Here is a 24541-nt window from a genome sequence, read left to right as displayed (position 1 = left end):
TGCTATGTGGGATGCCCCCTTAGCACGACTTGATGAGCGGTGCCATGTCTGCGCCCAGGATCTGTACCGGCAAGACCCTGGGCCACTGAAGCGGAGCGCTCAAACTTAGCCACGGGGCTGGCCCCCATGTGTGTCTTTGTGCTGAGTGTCATGCTGGCCTGGGCTGGTGTGCGTGTGTGCCTTGCTTCCTCTTCCCCTGGGAGCGGAGTGGTGCCCAGGGCAGAGGTGACACACCCTCCGTGAGCTCCCCGTTCTCCTGGGAACCAGCTTGGGAGAATGAGTGAGACCGAAAGCAGACTGCGTCAGGAGCACCGGCCCCTTTTGCAACCAGCCCAGGCCCCAGGCGGTAACCGGGCTCTCACAGGTCAGACCTGCCCACTGTGCCTGGCTGCCAGGAAATCAGCTCCCAGCAGGGCTGCGCTGTCAGCGCCCTCCTTGGGCCTGGGCCAGATCCTCCGGTGAGCAGAACTCAGCCAGCCGAGGGGCCACATTAGTCACGCTGTGGCAACAGCAGAGATTGACTTCCTGGGCCTGGGCAGTGCTGGCTGTCCCTGGGAACCACTGGTTTCTGTCTCTGTGTGCAGCAAGGCTTAGGCATCCTTATCTCCTCCATCACAGCATTCCATTCCTACAACTGAACTTCCAGATAGGCCTGATGGCTCTTATTAGCTCCAGTTTCCAGATGAGGAGACCGAAGCACAGAGTCACATGACCAGGGTTAAGGCATAGCTGGGCCCTGGACCTGCTTTCCTGACCCCAGGTGCAGGCCTCTTTCTAGTGTGCCACCTTGGGGGTTCCGCTCCCTAGAAATGGTTGTCTCAGAGGGCAGGGCTGGGAGGTATGGTTTATGGGACAGAGTAGGTTGTCCTGGGCTGGGGAGGGAGGCAGAGGGAGACAGGGCGGGAGGTGGGATGTGAAGAGAGATGGCAGCACTGAACCAGGCCTGCCCTCCTAGTGGAATGTTCTCAAGGCTTTCTCCACTGAACAGAGGATTTGCCCCATAACTGGGATGACCACAGAATTCATTGTTGGACTCAGAATATTTTTAAGACTGAATGGGAGAGCCATTAAGAACCTGGGCTTATGGTCACCTTACTCATAACCCCTCTAAAAGGTGGAGCCAGTCATTGTCATCAGCTCCACAGCCTCCTTGACCCTCCCCTGTGCCACCCCCCTCTCTCCCCAGGTGTCCAGATGACTCCCTGGCCCCTTGGCAGTGGAAGGCAACAGGGGAGCCTTTGGGTCCGCTGTGGGTCTAGGGGTTCCCTGGGGCCCTTTGAAGCTGGCAGAAAAGCAGGCAGCACGGACCCACCCAGCAACACCTGAGCTGCCACTGCTTCCTCCCTTGGACCTATATTCTCTGTGGCCGCGTTCACTGCCTCTGCTCGTCTTCTCTCCCTCCCCAGTACCCTGCACCAGTTGGGGAGCAAGCAGAGCCTCTCTCCAGATGTCTCCCTCCAGGGATGGCGAGATCACTCTTATGCTAAGACAGGGGACTCTCAATTCCTGCGGCTGTGTCCATTTTCCTACCCGTGGCACCTCCCAGCAGGTCATGTGCTCTGCTGACCACCCCATCTCCCACGGGCCTCCTGTGCCAGCCCCATCCCCGACTGGCTGGGCTACTTTGGGCAAATTACAGACTTCCTCCTCTTCTCAGTGTCTCCCACTTGTGAAGGAGGGCTAATATTCTCTGCCCCTCCCTGGCTCCCAGGGGGCCTGCAGGGATATGCAAGATAATAGCGGGAACTGCTTTAGAGGAAGCTATCTTGAGAGCCAAGTAGGAGGTATCAGTGCTGGCCTCTGTTTACATGGGTGTGGACCTGGGGTTTCCAGCCTCCTGGGGTTTGGGACCAGCCCTGACAGTTTCTTGGCCTGGCTCCTGCTTCCTTTGTCCCATTTCCAGAGAAAGGACAGAAGCTGAAGCCAGGAGTCTAGTCGACTAAAGATGAGACATCAGAGCAAAAAGTTTGGGGCTCAGAAACTTCCTAGCCTAGCTCTGTCCCCAATCACTGGCTGTATGGCCTTGGGCCAGTTGCTGCCCTTCTCTAGGCCTCAACAACTTGGCTCTGACAGCCTTCCCCAGCTCTGCACTCAGAGGGTCCTAGAGCTTGTAACCTGAGGCCAACATCACGGTTTGGGGATAGAAAGGATCTTGTCATCTAGTCCAAGTCCTTTGCTTTTCATAGACTACTATGAACGCCCTCCTTGGGGGCCACAGAGTAACCCTGGTCAGCCTGGTAACCCAAGGTCATAAACTGGTTGCAAAGAGGACCACTGGGGAGAAAGTAAATGCGTCAGAGAAAATCTACTGGGAAGACAACCCCAAGTGAGTTGGTGGGTCCACAACGTAATCTTTTGTACTCCATCAGTGTTTGGTTCCCCCTGGACCTTCAGCCTCTCCCTGCATGCCTAAAACCCAGCACAGGCCTCTCCTCCTCCTCCAGCTCTCTGTGCGACGACACCGGCTCTTCACTCTTCCCACTACACCTACAGCAGCCTCCACCCTGACTCTGCTCCCAGCCCTGGTCCCTGGTTAGGTTTCCACCTGGCTGCTCCACGACGACCACTGCCCTTTCAACCACACCTGATGGTCAGCCAGCTCCTCATCCCCAGCTTCCTCCTTCCTGACCCTGGCAGGCTTTGAAACCCTTCACCTTTAAACTTCTCTCCCCTCTATCTCCTGCCACCCCTCTGACCACTCCTCCTCTGCTTTCTCTTCCTCTGAGAAGAGGCTCTCCTCGCTTTCTGCTCTCCTTTCGAGGGCCGCTGTGTTTCTCTCTCTCAGGAATCTCCCCGCTCCTGTTTTACCCTCACACAGCCTACTCCCAAATCCAGGAGCTCCATCCTCCCCACCAAGACCCCTCACCTCCAGGGCCTCACAGGATGCACCTGCAGCTGGAACACTCAGAACTAACTGTATGGCCCAAAGACTACAAAACTCATATATTTTCATAAAATATTCCTTATTCCTGGCCCTATTTTATGTTCCTTCTTGCTCCTTTTTTTAATCTTGTTCTTATTTATACTTACGTTATCTCATAATTTATAGGCCATTTCAAGCTGCCTTTAAATCTTTCCCCAGTAAGGCAAGGCATAAGAAAACAAAAACCAAATCAGTAAAACCAGTCTCCATCTGGTACCGGGTGACCCCTCACCTTCTGTCTGGTTGTCCCAAAGCTGCCCCTCCTCCACTGGGCCCTGTTTCTGTCGATGGCACTGTCACCCATCCAGGCTCCCAGGACAGAAAACCTGAAGCCTCCGCTGACTCAGGTTCCCCCTCTGCATAATCCAGTTAGTAAGTCTCGGAGTTTCCCCCTTCCCCAGATCTCCAGCAGCCTCTGCTCTGTTCCATCCACACTGTCTCTATCCCATCTCAGCGCTTCATGGTCTGATGATTTGTTTCTTTCTGAAATACATCTGAATACTTTTTGTTTTTTAAACTCACAACTTTTTCTTATTACAAAAGCAATAGATATTCATTGTAGAAAATTTAGAGAAGGCAGCTTGACAAAAAGAAAACGAAAACCACCTATAATTTCATCAATGAGATAACACTATGGACATTTGGGGAAATATCTTTTTTTGTTTTTCTAAACATATAGCCTTTTTTTTTTTTTAGCCCCACGACAAGGGGCCTCTTCATTTCTTTCCCAGTCTATTGTCTTGGTCTTTCAGGTTCTGGGCTCTGCTGCTAGAACCCCCAGGAGCCATGGCAAACTGGAGCAAGGAGAGGCAGGCGCTCCTAGAGAACCTGTGGGAAAGTTTGGGCCATCCCCTGGGCTGAAGCCGGGCTTCCGGGTTCAGGGCTTCCAGGTAGCACTATTGACAACCACCCCTTTGGGGGGCGGGGGGAGCTGAAAGTGTCTTCCCAGGCTTCAGACTAGCTGCGGTTGGGTGGGGAAGGGAGTGGTCTTGTGCAATAGGGCAAACCACTGCTCATTCAGGGCTGTTTGTTTAAGTGGGCAGGGATAGGTTTGGGAGAAACAGCTTAGTTTTTGTCATTGTTTATTTGAACTGTTGAGACCAGTAAGTTTCGGAGAAAACTCCCCAACATAGGGAAGGCAGGATGGGCTATAAGGGATAAGATGATGAAGGTCCCACAGTTAAATGCCTGGAGGCCCCTGGGAACAGCAGGCTGGATGGCGGCTGTGGATGGGTTAGCGCCTGCCCAGCTCAAGAGGACTGGAACTCAGCGCCTGCATTCCTGCAGCAATGTGGGCCGCAAATGGACAGTTCCCCGGGTTTCCTCCAGAAGCTAGAAATATGCATTTTTTAAAAATGAAGTTTCCTGACTCTTTGTTGATAACTAATTAAAGAAATTTAACTGCTGTTTGAGCCAAAGCATAATTGCAGGCTGCCAGTGTGCAAGCTTTCAACTAGCCTTCTCTGCACTTCTATCTGTACTTCATGTAGGTTATTCTGCCTGGTTTACTTGTTGTGGCTTCCTCCCTTCTTCCCTCTCCCTGCGGTGCAACCTCTAGTGATATGGCCTCCTTACTCTCCACTCCTTAAAGCTGAGTTTGGACCACTCCTTTCCCTGTTCAAATCCCCAAGTGCCCACCAACGTGGCCTCTGCCCACCAACCCCCCAGCTTTCCCTCTCAATGCTTGAACCAAACTGAGCGGCTCACTGCTTCCCACACAAAACAAGACCCAGGATCTCCACTGCCCAGCTTTTGCTCACTATGATTTTGCTATGCCTGGAACACCCACACCTACCTGCTCGTCTCATTTTATACCTCCTTCATGAAGCCATTTCTCAGCCTCCTTCTTAATAGTTTAACCACCCCCTGCTTTATTCAACAGCCACTTGTTGGATACCTCTATCCACAAGAGGGCCCCCACATGGAGGACATGAAGCAGATGAGGGCAGACATGTACTAACGTGGGCCATACGTACGAAGCAGAGCCATGGACAGCAGGAGAGAATGGAGCGGGCAGCAGTGAACTTTGGCTGGGGAAACAGGGAAGGCTTTTTGAGCTGGATCAACGGGGTAAGTAGGAGCTTTCCAGGGGCAAAGGGGCATCTGAGGTGGAGGCAACTGTCTATGTAAGGGAATGGAGGCGTGAAAGTTCTGAGAAAGGGAATAATTTGGGTGGGGATGGAGCAGAGCGGGGCTGGGGAAGACACAGAGAGAGATAAGGAGCAGTTTGGGGACCAAATTGTTTTGTTACAGTATTTGCATCCCGCCGCCTGCGCTCTGGAGCGTAACTCCAGGAGCTCAGGGGCTGCGTCTCAGCTTTCATCGCTTCACACCTGCCACCTCCCTGGGACTAGTGTACTCTGTCCAAACCCTTGCAGCGAGAGCACAGCGCCCAGTAGTGCTAAGAGTGCCCCCTAGCGGCCCCTGCGCGATCCCACCTCCAGTCGCCATAGCTGACGCCCCTGTGCCCCGCCTCCACCCCAGCGGCTCTCGTTCTGGATGGCGCTTTGCTTGGCAGCGTCCCCCTTCCTCTCCACCCTTCCCTGAGAGGAGGATGGTCTTCGGTCCAACACTTATTAAGCATTTATTCTGTGTTGATCACTGTTGTAGGCATCGGGATACAGAATTTAAGGAGTCATTAACCTCGCCCTGAAGTGCTCAGAGAACCAGCGGATGAGGGGGTCGGTTCCCAGTGTTGGGGGACCAGACGAGGGAGGGAGCCTGGTTTGACCCTTGAAGGACAGATGAGCGGCTGGCAAAGTAGAAAGCAAAAATACAGTGCTCTATGCAACGGAAACAGCCAAAGCACAGCAACCAGCTCCCATCCCCACCCCCCATCCACTTAACACTTAGGGAACCACTGCCATTTACTAAAGTCATAGAGCGAGCATGGGGGACTGGAGACTCAGAGATGACTGAGATGCCATCCACGTTTCCAGGAGCTCATAACCGGGAGGGAAAACAAGTAAGTAAATGGAAAAGGGAGTGCTCTGTGCTCAGGGTCCTGTGACCACACACAGGGCTGCAGAGCAGGGAGTGCCCCCACCTTGATGTGTGTGGTAGCATTTCCTGGACAAAAACCTGAGCTGAGACTGAAAGATGAGAAAGGGAGGGTGGTCTGGGCTGACGGTACAACAGGTACAAAAACACAGAGGTATTAGCAGGTTACTCGTCAAAAGGAGGTCCATCCTGGGGTGTCAGTAAGGTTCTGCTTCTTGATCTGGGTGCCTGCCTCCTGGGCGTGTGCAGTTCCAGAAAAGCACACTTATGACTCATATGCGTACACTCACCTGGGTTGCACAAAGTAGCCCCCAATCTCTCACATGGCCATTTTATTTTTCTGCACAGCACTTATCACCATTTAAAAGTATCCCTTTTGTAAGACTCTCTGGAGCCATAATGTTAGGGTTTGAATCTGGTCCTCCCGTACCAGTTCTACGACCTTGCGAACTCAACCCCACTGAGTCAGTCTCCCCACCTGTGAAATGGAGATGAAGATAGCACCTTTATCACAGGTTGTGGACCAAGGCAGTCACTTGAGGTCCATACAGCACTTACAGGGCGCTTCCTCTGTGCTCATCGCGACAATACTGAATTTCTAACGATTGGTGGGACCTGGTAAATAGGAACTTAATAATTTGTTTAAGAAATGAAGAAATGAATTAAAAGTATGACTTTGGTGGCTCAAACCAATGGAGGGGTGTGGATCAGTGGCGGACCTCCGCTGAAGGCCCTGGGCAGGAGCGCAGAGCCTGGGGGCAGCCGCAGTCCTGTGAAGCAACAGCTTCTGTGGGTGAGCAAGGGAGATGGTGACCCGGGCCAGATGGGACTGTAGGGAGTGGAGATAAGAACCTCCCTCCCCCCAGTCCTCAATGACACACTGCAGTGAAGACGTCCCAGCTCCTGGCCAGGCTTGTTGACAGGCTCAGATAGGGAGAAAGAAGGCTCAGCAGAGCACTGCAGCCTCCTGAAGCCCGGCCCGGGCTCCCATGGCATCTCACCCTTCCCCTCCCCTCCCCTCCCCTCTGGTGGTCAAACTTGGTGCTTCCCTCTACCCTCAGGGGCTGGGGCAGTTTCAGGGAGGGTAGGAAAACCTGCTAAACAGGGTGGCCAAAGCCTGAACCAGTTGGACAGGGCGGTCCCATCTCCCCCCAGCGGCCCTGTCCCTCTCCTGGCCCACAGAGCAGAGGCAGAAGGCTCACAGGACAAACCATTTATTACACTATGCGTGGACTTAGGCCTGTGGGAAGTAGGGGAGCCCTGGAGGGTGCCGGGAGGATGCCATGGATCTGGCCCTGTGAGCCAGGCCAGGCCAGGCTGGGGCCCACTCTTGGGGAAAGGAGAAGCGGCAGAGGCCAGACCAGCACTTTCCACTCCTCTCACCCACCCCCACAGCATTAAATAACCAAAAAGCAACTCTGTACAGCACAAAATATGGAGGTCCCTCCCCCCAGCTCTGGACTGGGCAGAGTGGGAGGGGCAGCTCAGGAGGACTGGGTTGGGGCCTCCAACTTCCAACACAGCCCCAGGCCCCTTCCCAACGCCATGGGGTCAGGGCAGGCAGCTCTGAACAGGAATCAAACTCTGACTTCCTCCAAAATCCTAGGCAGAGAGGTCCATCTGTGTGTGGGACTCCTGACTCAAAGGTTTTCTGCTCCTCTTGGACCCTTGAGCTTCCTCAGGAGCAAATAGCCTGAGCACAGCTGAGACACCTTCAGGTGGGGCTGGAGCCCTGGCCTCTGAGGCAGAATGGTCCCGGGAAACAGGCTAGAGGAGTCTAGTCCCAAAGTCTTCCCCAGCCCAGCCTCCACCTAGGCAAGGAGGAAGCAGGGCCAGGTGAGAGCTGGCGAGAGGCCCAGGCCAAAGGGCCAAGGCAACTCCAGCTCAGAGGGGTCGGGTCGTGTGGTTATAGACCAGGTGCTCCGTGTCCTCAGTGGTGGAGACTGTGGAGCTGGTGGGGGTAGGAGGCGGAGGGCGGCGGTGGTGGTGTCTGTGGAAGCTCTTTCTCTGGTTCTTGATGAAGCAGTAACCCAGGATGGCTACCACCACCACAATGCAGGTGACTAAGAGCACTGCAACGGCAACCTCCACGGAGCCTGGGGGAAGAAGGGGCCAAATGAGCTCCCGGGGCCTTCTCAGTTCTGATGCCCACCCCCATTCTATACTGAAGGGATCAAGTCCAATGGATGCCAGGTGTGGAAGGACCTCGAGCACATGAGAACTGAGTGGCTCCATGAGGAGCTCAGTGGGAGGGATGCTTATGGGCCTCGGGTCTCAGCTCCAGGTTGCTTTCCTTGCAGGTGGTGTGGGGAAAGGCCTGAGACTCTGATGGCAAACATCTTGCATGCACTTTACCATGCTCCCCTCCCTGGCCCATGGCAGGTAACAATAATTATTGATTGTGGTACTCTGTCACTTTAGTCAACCTTAGGATCCTTCTCAACACAGGTTTAGGCAGTGACAACCAAGTGAGTGGAGTTGATCCTTGAGTTGATACCTATTCACTGGAGACAGGGCAGACCAAGGCTTACCTACGCTGGGAATGTGGCTTTCCCGCCGAAGACCAAATACATCCTTCTCTACAAAATGATGGGGAAAGAGACAAGTCAATACTAAGGGCTCTGAGTCAGTTGCTCTCTGGTGCTCCAGGCTCCCCCCACCCTGCCATCCTCTCTAGCCCCTACTCCAGGTGCTGAGGACAAGGCGTGACCAGCCCAGGCTTTGGGAGAGAGCAGAACACCCTAGCAAAGCCTTGACCCTCCCATCTTCCACCTCCCACTGCCCTGCTCACTGGAGATGCCACGGCAGGACTCAAGGCACTGCTGCTCCTCCTCAAAGTTGTTCTTGTTGCCATAACAACCGCCATAGGTAAAGCGGGCGCAGCGTTCACTGAAGGGGTTGTAGTACCAGCGTGGGATGCTCTCCAAGCAGAGGCCTGTGTCCGGCAGGTCCACGCAGTGCCCTGGGGGGTGAGGAGCAGGCAGAGGGGTGAGTTAGTCCCCAGGGCCTCCCTGCCACCGTCCACTAGGCTCCACATGGTTGCTGCCTGCCACCTCCCGACCCATCTTATGCCAAGGACGGCTGTGACTCAATGAGGGCCTCAGAGCCCCAGAAACATCTGGCCCATGTAAAGTGTTGCCAAAAGCATGGAAGACAAATCCTGGGTCATAGTTTAAGTATAGAAGTAACTACACCGACTCACAGAACTATTTCTTTTTCAATTTTCTTTCAGCTTCTCTCATTGTGTCAAGGTCTCGGTTTCCACTCCAGCCCTGGAACGGCCTACCTCTTAACAAAGAAGGCTCGGGCTCTGAGCCTCAGCGGCAACGACGTCCAGCTAAAATTGATTACCCTTGTTTTATTATACTTATTTTAATAGTCGATCTCAATTTGTGGCATGGAACAGTGGCTTTCCATTGATGGGAGTGATGTCAAATTTCCCTTTTAGTACATTAAGTTAAAAAACGAATTGATTATAGAAAAAACATGAAGTAAAGAACACCTCAGCAATACGTGGGCATGGCTAAATTTCTGAAGGTGTGAAGAGGATGACTGACGTTTGGGAGACAGAGCCAAAGGAGCTCAGGAGCCCCCCAGCTCTCTCTGCCCCCAGCCTGGCACACACAGCAGGCTCCTCGGCACGCTGATGGGATGAGTGAGGATGGCAGTGCCGGCATTGGCCCTGACCCAGGGGCCCTGGAGAGGACCTCACCTTTGTCACTATGGAAATGGATGTTCTGGAGCTCCTCGAAGCCACTGGTGTCTGCAAAGATGAGAGATCAGAGGCACAGGCCCAACGAGGGTCTCCCAGGGGTGCAGGGTGAAAGTTCGGGACCTCCCCTCTGCTGCCCTCCTGCCCCGCCATCTCCCAGGCCTCACATTTGTCACAGGTGGCCTCATCGGAGGCATCGGGGCAGTCGGGAGTGTCGTCACACTCCAAGAAGCTGTCGATGCAACAGCCATCGCTGCAGCGGAACTTGGTGGAGGGACAGGTGCCTGAGCACACTGGGTGGGGCGGGGCGGGAGGGTGAGGTCAGGCTCGAGAAGAGACCAGCAGGTACCAAAGGGCCATCATGTACCTGGCTCTCTCTACCCCCACACAGCATCATGACACGTCCTTGTTCCCCTCCTGCCCTCCCCGTCCTGAGCCTTCCAACACACAAACTGGGAGGAGAGGAGGATGCTGGGCAGCGAGGGGTGGGGCCTTTGTGGTCCTTCCACATCCTATGAAGGGAGGAATGACTCGGGCAAAAGCAGCTGGGTCAGGGGCACGGATGTGATGTGGCAGGGATGAGGGGAACGGAAAGGAACAAAGCCCACCTGGATGGTGCCTTTCCACGGATGGACCTGGGAAGGAGAAGACAGAGAAGTGAGAGGAGGCAGGGCCAGGCCCCAGCAGGGATGAGCTGACCGGGGGAATGGGGGTCTGTGAATGGAGGACTCCCATGCCCACCTCCCTGACCGGTGTAGGCAGACAACTCACCCTGGGGGAAAGTCACCTGAGCCCCAAAGCTGCCCCGCAAAGGCCCACCTTGCACATCGCGGCAGGCCAGCTTGCACTCTTCTTCCCGAAGGTAGTTGTTCTTGTTGCCCAAGCAACCTCCATAAACAAAACTCTTGCAGATCTGTTCTGTGGGGTCGTAGTACCAGCGGGGGAAGGAACCACGGCAGCGCCCCACCTTGCTGGATGCGAGGCAATATTCTAGGGGGAGGAAGGCTTATGAGAGGTGCCTGCAGGGCCAATCAACAGAGGGGGTTACTCCAGGGGCTGCCTCCCCGCCCCCTCCCTCACCTTCTGTCTGCTTGGCGGATAGCACGGTGATGGTGATGTTGGTCGTGCTGTCTGGCTGGTCTGAGCCAGCTCTCAGCTGGAACAGGTAGGTGCCCTCCTTAAGTCCCCACAGCTCCACTTGGTCCAGATCATTCTTCTGTATATAGGAGTAGCCATCAGGCTGCGACCCCCTGATGCCCTTGGGCTGTCCCAGGCCCTCCCAGCCACACACCTCCCCTAGGGAGAGCAGAGGGACTTGGTATTAAATGCATCCTCAGCTTCTATCCACCCCACCCCACCTAGAGCCACTGGTTGGTCTGTGGCCCCAGAAAGGGGGGTCTGGAGAGCTGAGGAGGGGGTCAGGGAGCCAGCCCAGTGTCTCACCTCTACCCTGACGTCCGTGTCACCCTGCAGTAGGTGCCAATCTGTGGTCCCCACACCCTTCAGCACCAGGGGTTCCTGGGGCTGCACCTTCAAGTCCACGCCTGCCCAGATCCTGGGGATCCCGGACCCTGGGGGAGGGGGAAGCAAGGTCAACTCTCACTGGATGGACCAGCTCTCTCCTGGCAGTGGGGGAAGGATGGGCCACCCCTAGACCAGCCTAATCCTGGGCAGTCCGCATGGGGTGCAGGCAAGAGCTCACCACTCAACCATCTTCTTGCTCTCTCTTTAGATATATTATGTCTTTGGTATACTGAAGACATTTTTATGTTGTTAAACTCACATTCTGAAACAAATGACTGAGTAGCATGTGCCATCTAATCCTATTTAGGAAATATATACATAAATATATATATATATCGGAGGGATTATTCCTATCTTCTACAGTAAGCAGGTCTTGTGCCAATTACTTTAAAAAGTTAAAGTAACATTATTTTTGGAAAGCCAAATAAGTAAATGTGTGACTAACACCTACCACCCATCAGTCTGCTGGCTGGTTGCTGAGATGCCCATCCTAGTAGAGACCTTAAGCTCAGCGTCCCTGGCCAGCAATGTGGCAGGTCTTAGGGTCCCAGGGTGAGTGGCTACAGGAAGAGGGTGTCTCTGCCACCTCAGACAGATCCTGCCTCCAGTTATGAGGGGGCTGAAGAGGCAAGGATGGATTCTCCCTAGGGTCTTCAGAGGGAGTGTGGCCCTGCTCACACCTTGATTTTGGACTTCTGGCCTCTAGAACTGTGAGACAATGAATTTCTGTTGTTTTAAGTCACTCAGTTTGTCGTAATTTGTCAAAGCAGCCACAGAAGATTAATATACTGCCCTTGAGGAGACTACAGATAAGACCTAACAACATGAAACACATGGGAGAAAAGACCCAGCAAGAAGTGATACGTGGTACGTGTACAAGACAAGGAAGAGGACATTCAGAGAAGGGAGAGGCCACAGCAGGCTACAGGAATAAGTCAAGGCTTTCTGAAGAAAGGAGAAAGGAGTTTTTGATTCTTTTATTTTGTTTTTGTTTGGTGGCGGGGAAGAATGTGCTGTGTTGTTGGTGACAGCAGAAAACATGAGGAGCCAAAGCAAGGAGCTGGGAATTTGCAAAGCTGGTTTGGCAGACATTAAGAAAACCAGCTGGGCTCAGAGAGACCCCAAAGGGCCCTAGATGCCAGGCCAGGGCATGTGGACACAGCAGGAGTGACATTCAAATATTTAACAACTGGCAGTATAGGAAGGGGACACACACTAGCCACGAGCAGTGGTGCAGAGTTCTGGAAGCCCTGGCTGCACCAGACATTGACCTCCTAGATGCACGATCGAGGTCCAGGAGTCCTAAGGGAGGGCCAAGGGCCTGGACAGCAGCGACAGTGCTGAGCTCCAGGTAGGGCTGTTTATGCAACTGTTTGGAATTATTTCTATGGAGTGAGGAGACGAGTGGACCAGTCAGCGGTTCACGGCAGATGTAACAGGAGCGGTCTGAATCAAGGGCCTGACAGCTAAGGCGGATGTGGGAACAATGCTGAGCAGACGCTTCAGGTTTCCATGCATGACAGACTCTGGGAACTGGGGAGGAAGAGCCAGAGCCCAGGCAGAAGGGAAACCAGATGCAGAGGGAACTCGTGGGTTCAATCACAGAGAAGTTGAACTTGAGGGAGAGAAGACCATCCAGAGGGGCGGTGTGCAGAGGGCGCTCCAGAGAGGCGAGGACGGGAGATGGATCTGGAGTCATACTTATTAACAAAGCTGCCACTCACTGAGTGTGTGCCTGGCATCACGTAGGTACGTTACCTGCATCATCTACGTCAAGGGTTGGCAAACTATGGCCCACAAGCCAAATCCAGCCCACCACCTGTTACATTTCTAAATGGCTGAAAAAAATCCAAAGAATAATATTTCATGATGTGAAAAGTACGTAAAAATCAAATTTTGTCTGTAAATTGGAAGACAGCCTCGCCTATTCATTTACATACCGTGTACGGCTGCTTTCATGTGACGACAGCAGAACTGAATAGTTCTGACAGAGACTGCATGGCCCACAAAACCCAAAATATTTACCATTTGAACTTTCATAGAAAGTTTGATGACCCCTGACCTACATTAACTTGCTTTCTAACCATGATGCCACAACGGTGTTCTCACCCCTTTCCAGAGAAGAACATTGACATCAGAGAGGTTAAATAACTTGCCCAGGATCGCTCAGCTTCTAAACAGTTGAGCTGGGATTTGAACCCTGGTCTGTCTGACTCTATAGCTCATGCTCTTTCCAAAACACCACGCTGCAGGTCACCACCTGCCCAGAGGTGTGATTTTGATAGCTTTTATAATCTTGTGGTTTTGTTGTTTTTAGCTTAGGTAATACATATACATAATATAAACTTCAAAAAACACAAAAGGGCAGTGAGAATTAAGTCGCCTCTTCTCTGTAATCCCCCAGGTTCCTCTCTCCAGAGGCACTCCATTCTTTAACTGGTTTATGTGTGTGACTATCCAGAGTATTGAATTCATAAGCATGCAGGTTCTTCTTATTTTTCCCATAATATATTTTAGAAATCATTCCATGACAACACAGTTTCTTTTCTTTTCTTTTGAAGAGTACTCATTGTATGAATGCACTATAATTTACAACTTAATTAACCAGTCTACCAATCTCCTCTTAATTTAGAGGCTCTGCATTGGTGGCCCGGGTTCAGTTCCTGGGCATGTACCTACACCACTTCTCGGTGGCCAGGCTGTGGCAGTGACCCACATACAAAACATAGGAAAGACTGGCACAGATGTTAGTTCAGGGCAAATCTTCCTCAGAAAACAACAAAAAGGCACTATCCTGCACCAATAAAAAAAATTTTTTTTAAAGAACTAAACCATGCTGCCTCAGGGTTTATTATGATTATTATTAAAACAGGCTCACAGTATCCAATTATAAGATGCTGACAGACATCGAGATCGTTTCCAATCCTTTGCTATTATAAACAACACTACAGTGAATAACTGGCTGGTAAGTTGCTTCACACGCGTATAAGTATAGTCACAAGATGAATTCCTACAAGTTGAATTGCGTGGAAGGTTGTGCACTTACACTTTGGATGAACGTTACCAAACTGCACTCCAGAGAGGCCTTACGGAGGGTTACGTCAAGGGTAAGAGAGTTCAACGGAAGAAGAGAAGGGAAAAGATAAGAAGGCTGACAGGAGGCTGAGTCATAGAGATTCCCCTTTGAGGAGGCAGGGAAAGCAGAGCCATTGTGGGACTCACAGAGGGTGGTCCCATGGGTGAGAAGACCAGGACACACAGTGACAGCAAAAGGATGGGAGGGGAGAGCTGCCACAGAGAAACATGTCAAATGGTGCAGAGGCCTCGGAGAAAGAGAAAAAGGATCTGGGTTCCAGGAGTTGAGGGGAAATAAGACCAGGAGAGCAGGAAAGGAAAGTGCCTGTCTGGAACCATCCCTCAGCCCAGTGGCTTGGCTGGAGATCAGGAGGAGGCCAACAGGGCTCCGGGGCAAGGGGGCAAGGAGCTAGGAGGAGCCCATTCCTCTCTCCTTGCATTTGCAGAAAGCGATCAGCCGTTTAAAAGGAGAAAGGAGACAGGAGACAGACTCCTTGGCAGTCTCCCTGGCAGACAGGCAGGCTAGCCCCACTAGCCCCCAGGGTGGAAGCGGCAGCCAGAGCGATGTGTCAGACCTTCAGCCAAATCAGTGAAGTCCACCCACACAGCCGTCCTGTCCAGGCCCCAGTCTTCAGGAGCAAGGGGCACAGGCCCTGCCCTACCACTCCCTGCTTCCCATCCCTAAGAGAGCAAAGGGCTAGAATGGCAATAAAACCAGCCTCTGCCCCAGAGGCCAGGCCTTAGGATATCTCCAGGGAAACACAGACTCCACCTCCCAAGCCACTCCTCGAAGGGAAAGAGGGGGAGAGCCGAGGAGGGGGATGGAGGGCGATGGAGGAAGGAGCAGGGTGCTCAGGCGGCCGCAGGAATCTGGATTGGACTGGCCACAGGCAGGGGAAGGTGAACAAATCAACTCGCTCTGGGGAGGGTTTCTCTCTACCCGGTACAAGAATCACAGGTTTGGGGGCTGGCCTGGTGGCGCAGTGGTTAAGTTAGTGCGCTGTTCTTCCACAGCCAGGTTCACTTCCCAGGTGCAGATCTACACCACTCACTCGATCTACACCACTCATCAGTGGCCATGCTGTGGCAGCATCTCACACACAAAATAGAGGAAGACTGGCACAGATGTTAGCTCAGGGACAATCTTCCTCACCAAAAAAAGAGAAAGGTTTAGAAGGCCTAAGCACCCCCGCCCACCTTGCCTGCTCCACCTACCCTCACCTCCAGGATGCTCTAATGGCTTGATCCTTCTCTTATCCACCTCCAAACTCTCAGCTGAGAATGGACTCCTTAACACACACACAGCTTCCCCCACTCCCCAAAGCATTGCAGCAGCGCCCGGCCCTGAAAATGGCCTGGAGCTCATACTCAGTCAAAGCCCTACCCAGCTCCCTAAATGCCCCAGGAAATCCCCGTCCACCCTGTCTTGTGCCAAACAGGCTAATCTAGGAGCAGGCTGAGGTTTCCAGATAAGAAAGGCTGGTCCCAAAACCATGTGACTCGGTCCAGCTCAGCTCCCTGACCAGACCCCAGAGTTCCAGGCGCTGGCCCTGGAGTGGGACTCCCATGGGGCCTCCATCAGAGCAGCAAGGGAGCTCAGGTCAATTAAGAGTCGTCACCACCTACACGCTCTGCTACTTCCTTGTGGAACAGGCTCAGGCTCTGGCTCAGTGGGACTTGGTGGCCCAGCCTGGCCTTAAGATGGAGCCCCCCCCCAGAGTCCTCATCACAGCTCTCCTCAGAGATCCAGGAGAGCTACTCGAAGGACAGGGAGAAGAGCAAGCCTTCGCCTGGGAGAGAGGATGGCCCAGGAAAAGGCTGGAGAGGGAAGCTCCTTCTCCACTTTCCAGAATTGAGTCCAGCCCCAGAGTCAGCCCCAGCCCAGTCCTGGCCGCTGGGCTCCCAGGTCTCTGGTTCTGTTATCTGCTGGGCTGTCTTGGGTCAGAGACAGGTTTCTTCTAGAAAGGTGGTCTTGTATGAAAAACAGCACGAGACTTTTGGAAGTCCCTCCTGGAGTTGAGTTCCAGGCCTCCCATTACGGGCAGTGTTATCCTGAGCAGATTATTTAACACAGGAGTCGATTTGCTAATCTAAAAAGTGGGGTGACTACTAATAGCACCCTTGTCAAAGGTGGTTATCATGAGGCCTAAGTGAGAGGCTGGGTGGCACAGCAATCGGTGAACTGTAAAGCGCTAGCAGAGGTTATCAGTCATGACCCATCGCTGCCCTGGAGCCCCACCTGGCCAGAACAGCTGGTGGCGAGAATGGGGAACGAAGGTCTCTGGAGGGACCCTGAGCCAGAGAACTGCTCAGTCCCAGGAGGAAAGAGGAGGAGCCCTGGCCCCCACTTTGCCCTTATCCTTGGAGATAAACAAGGCGAGCAGACAGCTCGGCTCCCAGATCCTAAGCAGGGAGGGCACACAAACTCACCTGCCGGGACAGCTGACATCCCTCCCCCACCAGGTACACATACCAGTGGGCTGACTCACCCAGCAACCCTCCTCACCCCCACCCTAGAGCCTCTAGGCTACGGTGCCCACAACACCACCCTCTCCCTGTTTGGGTCACCCCCATTCTTGGGCTTGTTCTTTAGTCTCTGGGGTCTGGCAGTTTTCCCCAGCCCACCAAAAGGGCAATATGTTGGGGGGCGGGGTGCACAGAGATGCTAACCCATCCCAAGCCCAACAGCATAGGAGACTACCCTTCACCGGGCTCACTGGATAGGGCCTCAAGGTGTCCAGGCCAGTGCTTGGCCAGAGGGGCCTATCTGCTCACCAGGCAGCCTCCAGACAGCTCACTCCCTGACTCAGCAAAGCAGGGCCAGACATCGGGAATCCTGAGGAGCTGCCTCCTCTCTTCCACACACACACCCTAGAGCATCAGCCCACTCAGCATCCCGAATTCCTGAGCCAGAGTCTGGGCTCTCGGATGTTGCCCCTCCCCACTCAGTAGCCCGTCTGTTTACTGTTTATACTACCCACTTCTAAGGAGGAGCTGGGGTAGAATGGACTCTCCTTTTAACTCCTTTCTTTTTTTCTTTTTAATATACATAATTATTTTGGGGGGGGGGGTGAGGAAGATTGGCTCTGAGCGCACATCTGTTGCCAATCTTCTTTTTTTTCTTTCCCCAAAGCCGCAGTACATAGTTGCATACCCTAGTTGTAGGTCTTTCTAGTCTTCTATGTGGGACGCCGCCTCAACATGGCTTGAGGAGCGGCGCTAGGTCCGTGCCCAGGATCGGAACTGGCCAACTCTGGGCCACCCAAGCGGATCGCGCAAACTTAACCACTACGCGGGCCCCTTAACTCCTTTCTGATGCTCGCCTCCCCCAGGACTCCATCACCAGCGCCCTTTCTTAGTCTCTCCAGATGCAACCATCCCAGCACCCTCCTCCTTACCTCCAAAGCCCTGGGTCCGCAGCTCGCGGTAGGAGCGGTAAACCTCCCGCGTGAGGTAGTTGATGAAGCCCTCCCTGGGCGCGAACTTGCACACGAAGTTCTGCTCGTAGAGGCAGTCCATGAGGAAGCAGGTGGCGATGGCGTCCTCCCCGCCGTCGGAGTGCAGCTCCACCAGCGCCAAGTTGCAGTTCTGAGTGGTGCAGCAGGCGCGCACGCAGTCCCAGCCGCGGCGGACGGTCGGGGAGCCCAGGAAAGTGGCCCCGTTGCTGACCGAGGCCTCGGTGTCGAGCACGAAGTCAGGCACCCCGGCGGTGAAGCGGTCCAGGCAGGCGGGTCCCGCGGGCAGCCCAGGGGGCTCGGGCGGCGGCCCGGCCTGGGTGCCCCGGAGGCCGAGCTCGCATAGGAGCCAAACCAGGACCGCTGGGATGAGGGCCTGGGAGAGGTGGGCGCCGGCCATCGTCCTCCCAGGGGCCGTCGCCCTCCTCCCCACGGGGGTCACCTTCACAGTGCGGGCCTCTGGGCCCCAAGGGTGCTTGAGACCTGAAAGAGGGGAGGGGACGGAGGAGGAGACACACCACATCAGCTGGGGAGACTTCAAGGGAGGCGGGCGGGCCGGGAGGAAGTGCAGAGGAGGGAGGGGAGCACCGAACACCCAAAGAGGGAGAGGCGCACGCGCGCCCAGCCCTCCCACGCGCACTGGGGTGACCCCCAGCCCCGCCACCCACGGACGGCCCGACTGCCGGCTGAGGAGCTCGCGTACCCGGACGCACGCGCGGGCGCAAAACAAAGGGCCAAACATGCTCCGGCCGGCTCTGCCTCCGCCTCGGCGCGCGCCGGGCCCCGGTTACCTGCGCAGGTGAGTGGGGTGGGGCCGGGCCTGCCGAGGTTCCGGTCCCGCCTTCCTGCGCGGCTCGGCCCGCCGCTTCCGCCCCGCTGCCCGGTGCGCTGGATCGGCCACCTCCTCCTCCTAGTTTCTGGTGAAACTGAGTCAGCGCTGTCGGGGCGGGGCGGACGTTAACCCTAGTGCCGCTGGCCCCGCCCATGCCCGGTGCGCCTCGGCCGCCCCGCCCTGGCGAGCTTCCGGACTGCCCAGCCCGCCATCCCCACTCCCCTGCGGTTGGGTCCCCAAGGGGGCTCTGAGGCCCTGGGGCGACCGGCACCGGGGCGCACCCCTCCAGGCTGCTGTCCGCAGGCTCCACCGAGTCCAACCTCGCAGGGAGGCCCCGCGCCCCAGAAGTGCTCGCCGACCTCGGAGGCCCGGACCCGGCCGGGAAGCTCCCTCGACGTCGGGCACGTGAGGGTCGGGCGATCTGGCCGGTTGCTTCCTGCCTTCCTTTCTGTTCCGGCCCGCGTTTCCAGCCCCATGCCTGAGGCGCTGGTGAAGGGGCTGGGGGAGGAGACTTGGGGGAAAGCCCGATGCAAACGATCTTGCCGTCGGCGTCAGCCCTCGGGAAACATTTCCATCTCATGGCGGGAAGAGATCCTAGAAGCTGTGTGGCTGCACCTTTGATAAGTGGAATCCGGGATGCCTGCTCCAGCGTCCCCGCCCTTGCCAGCTCCAGGAAGCCCTCCTTTCTGCCTGAGTGAGAAGCTGAGGCCATTTCCCGCGTCCCATTTCCCAGCTTGATTCGCAGTGTTTCCCTTTTGTTTGAGGCCTTCCCTCCTCTTGTACTAACGTTTAGGTTCCGGGCCCCGTCGGAGCTAAGTCCCTGTTGGCGCTCATTAGCATCCTTAGCGCCCTGTTAGCTGCTGCTGTCTCCCCTGGAACACAGGTTCCCTCTTCTCTCTCACCCATGTGCTCCTGGTTAAGAGCTGGCCACTCTCTTCCAGTGAAATGCCATCCTTGGAAGCTTAGAGGTTCCAACTCATCAAAGTAGCAGAGTTAATGAATGACCTTCACGGAACCGTGGACTCTTTGATGCCACCCTCACTGCTGCTCCTGAGTGAAGAACTCTTAAAGATCTTTCCCTCCAGAGCAAGATTGCTCTTATTAATGCCCTCACGAAATAAGAGATTCCACCCCTTTTCGTGATGACTTAACAAACCCCTGCCCAATGGGAACGTTCGTCCTAATTTCTCATTTAGAACGGCTTGACCTGCTGGGTCCCATAGCCAAACTTTCGGTCACTTTCCTGGCTGAACTGAAACATCTGCCAGCTGCCTACGTTGTGGGTGTCAGGGATGGGAATCTGGGGTCTGTCTCCCTTTCTCTGGATTTTCTGGATTTTTCCAGAGCCCCTGGCACAGTGGTGGACACAGGGCAAAGATGGTTTGCTGGGAATGAAGCAAACGGTTGTGCACTTACTGGAAAGAAAGGGTTTTGTTTGATTTGATTCCTGCCTCCTCTGATACCTTATTTGCACAGAAATGCTAACACAGGAGATGCTTACCTTCTTGTAATTTTACATTATCACAGATTTATCATTACATCCAGGGTACACACTGTTACAAAAACCTACATTTATCAAGCATTGACAATGCCCAAACCCTGTTCCTAAGCACTTCACGTACATTGCCTTGTATACTCAAAACAAACCAAGAAAGTAGGTACTCTTTTTATCCTCACTTTACAGATGAGCAAACAGGCTCAGACAGGTGAACTTACCTGTCAGGTCATGTGGCAGTTAGGTGGCAGAGCAGGGGTTGGAGCCCAGGCAGGCCAATTCCGTTGCTTCAGCACCTAAACCCCGGGCTTTGCCAGACTCGCAATTCTAACTTCAGCCAGAAGTTCCACCCTCACCTCAGATTCAACTTGCCTGAAACAAAAACTCATTTTCAAGTGGTGAGCAGCCGCCATTAGTTGAGATGCTTACTGCGTGCCAGACACTTGACATATATAATTGCTAATGCCCACGACAACTCTGAGAATAGTTTCTACTTTGCACAAGTTTACTAATGCCATCAAGGTCATGCAGGGAAGAGTGGAAGCCAAGGCTGTATAGGGGTTGAGCTTGTGGCCTTCTGGCTCAGACTACTGGGTTTAGCTCTCTCATCTGCCCCTTATCATGGGTGTGGCCTTCGGCGAGTTATTTAGCCTCTTTGTAAATGAAATATGGCTCCATAGGGTTGTTATGAGGAATCAATGAGTTAATACAGATAAAGCATTTGAGACCATGAGTGCTCAATGAATTTTTGCCTGAAAAAAGTGACAGAGCCAAAACCTTATCCCAAGTCTCTCTTACATCAAAAACTACACTTTTCCCACTACCTCATGTTGCTTCTTACATACTAAAAAAAAAAAAAAACTACGCATAACAGGGAGAGGACTAAGATAGTGCAACAAAGTGGTGAAAGTGACGGCATTTGAATGGTGGGAATATGGGATAATATTTCTTCTTTCTTGTTTTTAAATTATTTTCCAAGTGCCCTTTAGTGAGCATGGAATGCTTCCATAGTGAAGAGAGGAATACATCATGACAACCTTTGCATTCGTTATATTTAGCCCCAAATCACTCTGTCCACATTCCCTCCTGGTCTCATCATCCCAGTCACTTTGGAGTTACCGGTGCCCACTGCCTGTCCGTGGGCTTTCTCTGCAACCGTCCAGCCAGTCCCTGGGTCCTGACAGTTTTCCCTGGTAGTCACTCATGTCCATCCCTTCTTGTCTATTGCCACGGCTGCCCTTGTTCTGGGTTCTATGCCAGCTTCCAGATAGACTCCCAGCCACCCTGCACAAGGTTCCCTCCTCCAGTCCTGCCTTCATCTGCCCTTCACCTGTTCAGACCCTAGTGACCCCCAAGAGCCCCTCTGGCAGTGTTACCTGGATGGACTCATAAAGTTCAGTATGTGGAGAGGCAGAGAGTGGCAGAGCTATCGTGGGCCTTAGTTAAAGCCCTTCTTCCTAGTGAGGCTGAGATTTGTTCTTGATTTGTTCAGAGACACAGAGCTAGTGGCAGAGGCCAGCCCAGATTTCAGATCTCTCTCTCTTTTTTTTTTTTTTTGAGGAAGATTAGCCCTGAGCTAACTGTTGCCAATCCTCTTCTTTTTGTTGAGGAAGGCTGGCCCTGAGCTGACATCTGTGCCCATCTTCCTCTACTTTATATGTGGGACGCCTACCACAGCATGGTGTGCCACGCAGTGCCATGTCAGCACCCGGGATCCGAACTGGTGAACCCTGGGCCGCTGAGAAGTGGAATGTGTGAACTTAACCGCTGCACCACTGGGCCAGCCCCTCAGGTCTCTTGACTGCCAATCTTGGGCCCTTTCTGTGATTCTGAACTGCCTCCCTGCAAAGCGTTTCCAGATGATATTGTTTTCTAATTCTATATTGCAGGCCCAAGGAGAGCTGTCTGGATGAGTTTGTTCTTTTGTTAGACCATGTGGCTCACCCTCTCTCTGTGAATTTGGGGAGAGAAGGCTTGGGTTTACACTAGCCTTCATTCCCATTTGCCAGAGCACCGGTACTGACCATTGCTCTGAGGAGTGGGTGGTTTGGTGAGAATATTCAGTCCTTAACACTACTAGGAAAGGAACACTGAGGGGCTGGCCAGGTGGCCTAATGGTTAAGTTCACACACTCTACTTCCAGGGCCCAGGGTCCATAGGTTCGATCCTGGCGCGGACCTAGCACTGCACGTCAAGCCACGCTGTGGTGGCATCCCCCATAAAATAGAGGAATATTGGCACAAATGTTAGCTCAGGGCCAATCTTCCTCAAAAAGAAAAAAGAAAGAAAGAAAAAAAAGAAAAGGAACACTGAGCCAGCCCTAATGGCCCAGTGGTTAAAGTTTAGCACGCTCTCCTTTGGCAGCCTAGGTTCAGTTCTCGGGCACAGAACCACACCACTTGTCTGTCAGTAGCCGTGCTGTGGCAGCAGCTCACATAAAAGAACTAAACAGACTTACAACTAGAATATACAACTATGGACGGAGGCTTTGAGGAGAAAACAAAGTGAGAGAAAGACTGGCAACAGAAGTTAGCTCAGGGTGAATCTTTCCCAGCCAAAAAAAAGAAAAAAAATATATATATACACATATATATATATGTGTGTATTTATATAAAATTCTGAAAAAGAAAGAAAAAGAACACTGAGTGCCTTGTCTCAGACAGTGATATGGTGGTTTCTATGGGGAGCTGTGGTGGATTCTCTGCAGAAGATGGTGGACCAGACCTCCCCTTCCTGTATGTGCAGCCTGCTCCTCCCACCAAGAGGTGGCATCTTTCTTTCCCTTCCCTTTGACTGTCACTTGCTTTAACCAATAGGACGAAGCAGGAGTGGTGCCGCATGACTTCCAGATCTCAGCCTTGTGGCTTCCATTTTTCCCTCATAGAACCAGTTGTGATGTAAAAAAATTTGACTCCTTGCAGGAAAGACAGGCCACCTGAAAAGAGCAAGACCCTGGAGGATGCGAGACTATGAAGGGAGAGAAAGGGGTCCAGCTGTCTCCCAGCCACCGCAGCTGAGGCACTGCGTGAAGCCATCTTGCATCCTTAGCCCTGTCGAGTCCCCCCCAGCAGGAACTAGCTGCATCTGCCAAGTCTGCCCAAGTTGCAGAATCGTGAGCAAATAAATGACTGTGTTTGTTTTAAGGCTTTAATGTCGGGTGGTTTGTTATGTGGCAATAATAACTGAAACAGTGTGGCAATGATAACTGAAACAGAAGGATAATATATTTACAGAATAAATTTTAGTTTTAATGATCTAATAATCATAAATCAATAAATTTTAGGGTTTTTTTTTTTTAAGATGAGATTTTATTTTTCCTTTTTCTCCCAAAGCCCCCTGGTACATAGTTGTGTATTTTTAGTTGTGGGTCCTTCCGGTTGTGGCATGTGGGATGCTGCTTCAGCATGGCTTGATGAATGGTGCCATGTCCGTGCTCAGGATTCGAACCAGCGAAACCCTGGGCCGCCAAAGCAGAGCGCACGAACTCAACCACTCGGCCACGGGGCTGGCCCCAATAAATTTTAGTTTTAATGGTCTAAGTAAGAGCCCACTAATTCCACTGATAGAACAGAACTGAGCATTTTTGATAATGAATTTTGGGGAAAGTAATGCAATATTTTTCAAGGTGAGGTCACTGTCATTAGTTCAATCTTTATTTAAAGGAGACAGTTCCTCTCAGATACTGCTGCAGCTCTCAAAGGGGCATTTTTGAAGAATTCTCCTAATGTCAAAAATACTCACAATTGGGGCCAGCCTGGTGGCATAGTGGTTAATTTCACGTGCTCTGCTTCTTCAGCTGGGTTCACGGGTTTGGATCCTAGGCGCAGACCAACACACTGCTCATCAAGCCATGTAGTGGAGGCATCCCACATACAAAAAATAGAGGAAGATTGGCACAGATGTTAGCTCAGGGCCAATCTTCCTCACCAAACAGAAAAAGAACAGCCTGGTTCTGATGGGTTGTGCCTGCTGCCCGTTTATCCCACTACTGGACCCAGGCCAGGACAGGAGAGCAGGGCAGACACCCTCGCCTCTGCCCAGGCCCACATCCTCTTTGTTTCCCTGCCCTGATGCAGCCTTGCGGTCCTGGTGGTTTTCTCTTCCTATCTTATCTTGGGTCTTGAGTTCCCTTATCTTGGGCAAACTTATTGAGGAATGGTGACACGTGACACACCTAGGCCACTGAGACGTGTGTCAATGCTGAGATGGAAGAATGTAAATAAGGAACCTCACACTATAAATAACGGACATAACTCATTTGTGTGCCATCGAGCTTCACCAGGCCATGCTGCGTGCTCATGCAGAATCTCACCAACCCCCCATTTACAGATGAGGAAACAGGATCAGAGAGGCTCTGTGCATGAACCTGTCTGTGTCCCTGTGTAGGCATCCATGAAGTTTGCATATTATGTACCCCTAATCTATCACCAAGTTCTATTAAATATTACTCCCTGATTAGCTCTCCAGTCTGTCCACTTCTCGATATTGACAGCACTGCCTCCCTGGTCAACCCCTGCAGCAGTGG

At 53.1% G+C, this 24541-nt stretch overlaps 1 protein-coding gene and 1 long non-coding RNA gene across 4 annotated transcripts; one reads left to right on the top strand and one right to left on the bottom strand.

Moving 5' to 3' along the window:
* Nucleotides 1–7121: 7121 nt before the first annotated feature.
* On the bottom strand, nucleotides 7122–19986 carry SPINT1 (serine peptidase inhibitor, Kunitz type 1). 3 transcript variants are annotated; one of them, XM_046653898.1, is made up of 12 exons: nucleotides 18803–19986; nucleotides 18481–18626; nucleotides 17633–18172; nucleotides 11079–11206; nucleotides 10716–10851; nucleotides 10455–10625; nucleotides 10244–10270; nucleotides 9803–9928; nucleotides 9636–9686; nucleotides 8715–8885; nucleotides 8455–8502; nucleotides 7122–8019 (listed from the first exon to the last, which is right to left on the bottom strand). In XM_046653898.1, exons 1-12 carry the CDS (start codon nucleotides 19231–19233, stop codon nucleotides 7808–7810), a joined length of 2187 nt encoding a protein of 728 aa, XP_046509854.1. In that variant the 5' UTR covers nucleotides 19234–19986; the 3' UTR covers nucleotides 7122–7807. The 3 variants fall into 3 exon arrangements, with proteins under 3 accessions (XP_046509854.1, XP_046509855.1, XP_046509853.1); XM_046653899.1 differs by having other exon boundaries at nucleotides 18881–19977; XM_046653897.1 differs by lacking the exon at nucleotides 18803–19986 and having other exon boundaries at nucleotides 18393–18718.
* Nucleotides 18179–23159, top strand: LOC124235634 (uncharacterized). The gene is made up of 2 exons (XR_006887533.1): nucleotides 18179–18488; nucleotides 22938–23159. It is a non-coding gene; the product is annotated as an uncharacterized LOC124235634 (long non-coding RNA).
* The last annotated feature ends 1382 nt before the right edge of the window (nucleotides 23160–24541 follow it).

The sequence above is a fragment of the Equus quagga genome, chromosome 2 (assembly GCF_021613505.1).
Source record: "Equus quagga isolate Etosha38 chromosome 2, UCLA_HA_Equagga_1.0, whole genome shotgun sequence".
In the NCBI taxonomy this organism is placed as follows: Eukaryota; Metazoa; Chordata; class Mammalia; order Perissodactyla; family Equidae; genus Equus; species Equus quagga.
Note: the sequence above shows the minus strand (reverse complement) of the source record. Positions and strands in the feature narration are given on the sequence as shown.

Bases quoted from the DNA above. Each gene is read 5' to 3' on its own strand.
- SPINT1 (XM_046653898.1), bottom strand. From the start codon at position 19,233: ATGGCCTCAGCTTCTCACTCAGGCAGAAAGGAGGGCTTCCTGGAGCTG. The intron at 18,173-18,480 runs GTAACCGGGGCC...CCCCTCTTTCAG, and splicing joins CACCCCACTCACCTGCGCAG to GTCTCAAGCACCCTTGGGGC. The intron at 8,886-9,635 runs GTGAGGTCCTCT...CTCACCCCCCAG, and splicing joins CCATTTCCATAGTGACAAAG to GGCACTGCGTGGACCTGCCG.